This window comes from Amphiura filiformis, chromosome 4 (assembly GCF_039555335.1).
Source record: "Amphiura filiformis chromosome 4, Afil_fr2py, whole genome shotgun sequence".
Classification (NCBI taxonomy): Eukaryota; Metazoa; Echinodermata; class Ophiuroidea; order Amphilepidida; family Amphiuridae; genus Amphiura; species Amphiura filiformis.
This window is the reverse complement of record NC_092631.1, coordinates 13,973,859-13,981,462: the sequence shown is the minus strand read 5'-3', so window position 1 is coordinate 13,981,462 and position 7,604 is coordinate 13,973,859. Positions and strand designations below refer to the sequence as shown.

At 40.4% G+C, this 7,604-nt stretch overlaps 1 protein-coding gene across 1 annotated transcript; it reads left to right on the top strand.

Moving 5' to 3' along the window:
* The first annotated feature begins 3,114 nt into the window (after window positions 1-3,114).
* LOC140149987 (plipastatin synthase subunit A-like) lies at window positions 3,115-5,880 on the top strand. Its single transcript, XM_072171988.1, has one exon. The coding sequence runs from the start codon at window positions 3,115-3,117 to the stop codon at window positions 5,878-5,880; it is 2,766 nt and encodes a 921-aa protein (XP_072028089.1).
* The last annotated feature ends 1,724 nt before the right edge of the window (window positions 5,881-7,604 follow it).

Below are 7,604 nucleotides of genomic sequence, written 5' to 3'. Positions count from 1 at the left end.
TAGTAACTACTAGAACATTATAACATTCACAATAGATCTATTACATAACAACAGCCCTATTACGTATCTTTTATCTTTTATACATCTCTTGCTGTTTGCCGACAATCACATAGCTTTGAGTACATTTGCCATTTGCGGACAAAATTGGGTATGGTGGGTGTTTCTCGTATTTGCCATCGTTAGTAATTTATCAGCAAAGCCAATACAAGATGTGATCAAGCCTAAATGAGGCATATTTGTTTACAACTATTAATGGGATTTTACTAAAAGACTGGTACAATATTGTTCTTCTATTTCATTGTTTTAGTAAAATTAAAATAATAATTTTTGAGAACCATATGCCCAAATTTGATAGGTATAATCATAATCGTGAATATAGCGTGAATATATAACTGGTATGTTTGCTTGATAATAGCAAATCACAGCTTGCAAGATAGAAAACAATTCAGGAATCCAAAGGTATATCCTTAAAATATTTTCTATTTTTTTAAATTACGTATTAGTACTCTAGGTGTTGCTTTTATGCAGAAACAAACATCACCAAAAGCAATTCTGATGAAAAGCGCAAAAAATGTATACTTTCAACAAGGAACATGTCACGAGTGAAGAAAAATGTTGCCAAATAGAAATCAGTATCACAGCACTTCTATAGTTGCATGATGTTGATCAAATCCTGATCTTATTATGACAATTTGATTGATAAGGTCGTGTGCTGAATCTTGTTAGCTCCAATTTGATACCATATTTGTTACCAAAAACTATAAATTCACAGAGATTTAAAATGGGCCACGCGGATCTGTATTTGAGCAGTTTATGTATTTGCGGTAGAAGTGACGTAATTAATCGGATTAACTACCATATCAAGAGGTTATCCGTGTTCTATAAGCTGCATATCCTACCAGCGACTCATATACCTTGTTTATGACTTTCAAAAGAAGTACCTGCATGTGCAACCATGACTTTTTCAAAATAGCCCGACAAAGTCATGCAGGTAACTCCGAGGTCGTGCATTGAATTAGTTTGAATGAGGAATACTACGGGAACCAGCGCCTTTTGTTAGAAGTCACGCATGAGTAAAGTGGATAACCTCTATAAATGAATACAATTTTGAATATATCACCCTGCACTACAACTTTCACACGGAACCTATGCATTGAACCATAGATGTCAAAGAAAAGAGATTAAGACCTGGATTGTAATTCTATAGAAGATCATATCATAATGATCCCTCGCACCTGTAAGATAAGTATCTTTGAAAAGAGTGGCTTTGTATTCAATCTATGATTGTAGACAGACACAACTGATGAGTGTAACCTGCTTGTAGTGCAGGGCGATATATTTAAAATTGTATATAGACGAATCCAACGAGCCAAGTCATGGTCGGGATTTGGTCGGCCATGACGGGTCCCCGCATGCATCAAACTGGTGTAGTGACTGCCCAATTGGGTGGATTAAAGCCGCTTAAAATTCGATGTTAGATTCTTTTGTGTTGTACACTGTCATTATTCTTTTGTCTACGTGTAACACAGGTGATAGAATTCAGTTTAAAATACCCTCCAAGGCCGCATCATTTCACATTTTAGGTGAGATGGAGCCGACGGGGACCCAACTTTGGCAGCCATTGAGGTGTAGGAATGCGTGAAATTGGATTCGTCTATTGCTACACACACCGACATCGCCTGGCTAATAATTATTTGGTGCAGCAGAGACATTAAAATGAATACGTACACGGGATCGATACACGTGAATTGCTATGCACGATTTTGATATCAAACGAAAATCTTCGGATACTGGGTTAGAAAATGATGAATATCTCCCGTAAATGATTTTTTCTCAAGAAACCAGATGTGGTCTCATACACTTGAAAATACGTGTTGAACAGATATGAACGTTAGCGTGCGCTTTGAAAATTGGCCGTGCGCTTTGAACTCAAAATTTGACCAAAACTCTAATTGTATATTGCGTTGGTCCTGTATGGACTACAGCGCGCAGCAGGCTATAGCGGCACTCACTCAAGTGGAGACAGTATAACCATTGACCGCAATGTCGTATACAAGCTTACTCACACAGCGAGAAATCAATTACCCCGTCTATTGTCAGTAGCCTTAGTCAGGTCACTTCGCTAATTAAGCATCTCATAAGGTTAAATACCACTAATAGGCCTGGGCGATACATTGAAATACGATGAGGAACTATTTGTTTTCATGGCATTCGAAAAGACTGCATTAAAATCGCTGAAATTGATCAAGATATAAAAACAAAAAAGTACTTTTTAGAGTTTGATGCTTCAAAATGGTACATTTTCTCTCATTATATGACATTTTTGATGTAATAGTACCAAAATTCATACGCACGGCTTCGGTTTTAGTAAATAGTCGCCTTATCATAATTGTAACTTTCAGCTTCGAGGGCGCACTGTCATTTTAAGGTGTTTACGGTTCAGTGCGTTAAAACAAGAAAAGTCTCCGGTTAACCTATGTTGAATTTTTGATCATTTGGCATCTAAATCATATAGTTTCACCTGATATTGGTAGCATTGAACTGTGAGAGTTCTGAATATGAGAAAATTCCACCCGAAATTAGGCATTTTCCCATTGAAACACGTGTAATACATAATTAGTGGTATTTAACCATAAGGTCCGAATAAAATGGCCATGGGTGGCTGTGGATTCAACCTACCATGGCGATTTCTACCATGAAGATATCGGGGCGATGTCACTGTGTGTCATAGTTAGGCAAATAAGGCAATAACATTCTGTCTTTTGGTATGACCAAACGAGGAATTTGGAATAAGAAAAAATCGGAGCATTCTACAACTTTAAATCCAAGATGACCTTGAACCATTATAAGCTTGTATGATTGAAACTATACGACGTAGATCGGGTAAACTATACTTTACTTAATCCTTACGACATAATTTAAGTGTATATATTGGTGTATGTTTTAACACAATCGGAAATATTTAAAAGTTTGACCCTGTATAAACCTTCCCCTCCCCACAAGTGAATTATTGTTTTGTAAGCCATTGTGCTTTTGATTACACCATCATTTCTTCTCTGCCATTTTTTCGGGTAGATTGACTTCCAACCGACTGCAGCCATCGATAATTTATCAATGTCTGAGGTGACGTTTGGAAACAGTAGAGATTCTCAGGAAGCTGTTCTTGAAGGACTAGTGGTCGAAAATGACACCGTAGCATTGCCAAAGCGGCTTCTTGACAGTTTGCAAAACCACGGGGACAACATGGACACTCACAACAGCGATGAAAAAGCTTCTCCGTATGGTACATTGTCGCAGAGTTCTTTCCCATCATCATACCCATTATCGTCAGCTCAGAAGCGTATGGTATTATTACAACAAACATCGTCAGAGTCTACAGCCTATGTTGAGACATTAGCTTGTCATGCTTCTGGACATTTTGAACCAACTACGATTTTGGAAGGATTAATTAAAAAACACCCGATACTTACATCCGTAATTCAGATGTCCAATGATGAGGAGATGTACTTTATGACTACGACAATAAAAGCACCATCGAGGATTGAATCAGAAACACTGGAAGGATCTCCTAACCTTGAAGAATACGTAACGCAGTCAATACCCGTCATAGGCGTTATATCATGTCCATTGTACCAGTTTCGTCACATCGCTATTACAAAAGACGATCATCTCTTTGTGCTCCACGTGCATAGTGTGATTGTAGATGATATTACTCTTCAAATGATTCTAAAGGATCTTCATGAAATTATCAGAGGTAGAGAGTCAAGCAACCGATCACCATCCCAACATTACTCTGATTATGTGAATGATGAGCACATTTACAACACATCCGCAAATCATGAGGACGACAAAGAGTTTTGGGATGCTAATTTATCCACATTACCAGGCGATTGCAATCTTGCAATCCAGCCACCATCGGAGAATAACCATACCAACGTTGTGGTGTATGGAGCAAAAGAGAATAGAAGGGAGATATGTCCAGAATCAGTGGGTGAAATCAGAAGATACTGCAACAGTATAGAAGCAACAGAGTTCCACTATTTTCTTGCTTGTACATCTTTGGTACTGCAACGATACCTTGGCGTTGATGATTTTTTCATTGCTGTTCCTGTGACATCCAGAACATACTTGTTTGCAGACGCTGATGGTATGTTCACCAACACTGTGATGTTTAGGGTAAGAGTCCAGAAAAATCAAACGATGAAGGACTACGTAAGATACATCAGAAATGAGTGGTTGAAGACGCAGAGCCATTCGAGATATCCATTAGACCAAGTAACTGGATTGCTGTGGAAGGCACATGGTCGCAGTATGCGTTCACTGTGTTCTGTATCGTTTAATTGCAAGGCCCAATCTCTTCCACACAATGCGTTACGAATCGGATCAAAACATGCCAAAATGCCTCTCAGCATAGTCTTCAACGAAGAAGCCAGCACGTACCACCTGATATCCGAATACGCAGAGAATTTGGTAGATGGCGGAATAGTGGAAAGACTGTCCGATGCAGTTTTACGACTATGTTGCGAAGGGTTCAAGATCAATGAAGTGATATCCAAAGTGGAAATTCTTTCACCAACAGAACTCCGGTTACTTCAATCTTTTTCAACGAGCAATGACAATGCAGCAACTTGTCATCAGTTCGTACCGGTGCACAGAGAATTTGAGAACCACGCCTTACAAGATCCAACTGCAACAGCAATCTTTTGCGAAGAAAACTACACATCGTACGGAAAACTACATACAATTTCCACGAAGATTGCAACTTTCTTGCGCCGTAATTTGTCGACGGAGGATTTGAGGCGAAGATCAGTTGTCATGGCTCTGAAGAAGAACCAGTATGCTATTGCTTGCAGTCTTGGCATCTGGAAAGCAGGAGGACATTTCTTGCCGGTACCACCGAGTAACGAAGCCTGTTTAAATGATATATTTGAACGAGACACACCTGTAGCCTTAATATATGATTTCCACTCGGCAGCAGTACAAGCCCTTCCTCCAGTGACTCCAATGTGGAAATTTCAAGATATGTTAGAATCGTGTGAGAAGGAATGTCTGATAGAGGAGGAGAACATCGATACTGTGGTGGCAGGTGAGGACACAGCATATATCATCAGAACATCGGGGTCTACTGGAAAACCAAAGCAATGCCGCATTTCGCACGAAAGTCTACGAATTCTTGCTGAAGCTTGGAAAGTCATGTACTCCATGCAAAATTATGAGGTATGTGTTCTCCAATGGGCACCTTTGTCATTTGATGTATTTATTAGTGATGTTGTCAGAGCTCTTGTGTGTGCTCAAGGAAAGTTGGTGATTTGTCCAGACAGTCTCAGACTAGAAATCCCATATGTTTTGAGCCTCATTCGAGACCAGCAAGTGACATTGATTGACACAACACCACAATTCGGTTCTCAAATTGTGGAACATGCGCATGAAGGTGACATTCAGTCCATCAAGTTCTTGACTCTTGCAGCAGATGTATTCCATGAGCATTTATACAGTCAGATTAAGCATCGGCTCAAGTTGGATCAAAGATTATTCAATGTTTATGGAATGACCGAAGCTACCGTTTATTCTTCATATTTTGAACCCAACGAATATGACGAAGTGCCGAAAACAAGAGGTGGAACTATTCCAATTGGAAAACCTCTACCAGGGGTGACAATGCAAATCCTTGACTCAACGACGCTCCAGCCATGCCCTATTGGAACAGTAGGCGAATTGTACATCAGCGGCAATGTAATTGCTACCGGAGATGTTGATGTTGTTCAAGTCAATTCGGTCAAGGCGCTAAAGACCGGAGATTCAGTATGTTGGCTACCAACTGGAGATATCGAGCTCATGGGTAGACTAAACGATGTGGTCAAACCCGAGGCTTCAGAATAAGTACAACAGAAATAGAAAACAAGATACTGACATTGATTGCAGGAGTAAAAGAAGCCCGAGTTGTCAAAATGCCAAACAGGGATACGGATGGAACAGAATTCCTTTGTGCGTACTTGGTTCTGGACGATGATTCTCAACAATCAGATTCAATCACATATCATCAGGTCTGTAACAAACTCAGAAGCGCAATTCCATACTATATGATACCAGACCAAATCCAAATCATACCAGAAGTTCCTCTGACACCGCATGGAAAGGTAAACAAAAAAGCTCTATCAAAGGTTCTTAGAAGTTCGGCGGTATTAAGAGACCAAAGCCAACAAAGTGTCTCGAAATCCGATTCGGCAATTGTTACCATCCTCAGAGAATGCCTAGCTGAAGCTCTAGGATTGCAGCACCAACATAGCGTTCAAGCTGACACGACTTTCATGGAGCAAGGTGCCCACTCTTTGATACTGGTACGGTTTTGGTCTCTCTTGGCGAAACGATCTATCACAGTAAAAGTCACAGATCTATTTTCGTATCCAACCATTTGCTCTTTGGCGGCATATCTTGAGAGTAACGAGAGAGGAGCTTTGGGGATAAATGAGTATCCACGATCTTCAATCCCCTATGAAATAACAGACAACGATGATGCAGATATAGCGATTACTGGAATAGGTATGAGACTTCCTGGAGGAATCACATCGCTTGCTGAATTCTGGAGAATATTAAAGAATGGATCAGACATGATCAACGAATTTCCGCAACAACGAAGACAAGATGTCACAAACTGCATAGGTTTATCCAGCCATGATGAAACCTTTCAAGGAGCATTTTTATCCAACATCGACCAGTTTGATCACGATTTCTTCAAAATAGCACCAGGGGAAGCAAAGTTCATGTCTCCTGAACAACGCCTGTTCCTTCAAGTAGCTACAGAAGCATTGGCGCAGGGTGCTTCCCTCTCAGCAATAAGAGGAGCTGACGTAGGTGTCTTTGTTGGTTGGTGTGAAGTTGGATATGCCAAATTAAGACACCCCGATACTGCTATTTGTGTGTCTGGTTTAATGCCCGGGATGATTGCTACACGCGTAGCATACCAATGGGATTTGAAAGGTCCAACAATGCTAATTGATACAGCTTGTTCATCGTCACTGATCGCCCTGAAACAAGCATGCGAATCAATCAAGAAGAAAGAGTGCATCGGAGCGCTTGTTGGAGGAGTAAACATTGTATTATCCCCCTCAAAAACTGGCGTATTTGGCCAAACTAGCATTTTGTCACCAGACTTTCACTGCAAGGCTTTTGACGAGAATGCAACAGGAACTGCTATAGGTGAAGGAGTGATGTGCTTGTACATAGAGCCATTGCGACAGGCATTGCATGAGGGAAAACAGGTCTATGGTGTTGTAAAAGGTATAGCATCAAACAGTGTAGGTCATGGAAATGGAATAACTGCTCCAAGTTCCAGATCACAGGTTAATGTCATTAAAGATGCACTAGCCACAGCACATCTAAATCCATCAGATGTTACATTTGTTGAAGGACATGGCACAGGAACCAAGCTTGGCGACAGAATTGAACTATCCGCGCTCTCAAGTGTGTTTGCCAACGGTAGAGGCAATGGTCCGTTACCAGTCGGCGCTGTGAAAAGTATATTTGGACATCTCCAATCAGCAGCTGGTTTGTTAGGAGTATTCAAGGTACTAGCATGCATGGCATTTGAAACTATATCACCTACG

Bases quoted from the DNA above. Each gene is read 5' to 3' on its own strand.
- LOC140149987 (XM_072171988.1), top strand. From the start codon at position 3,115: ATGTCTGAGGTGACGTTTGGAAACAGTAGAGATTCTCAGGAAGCTGTT.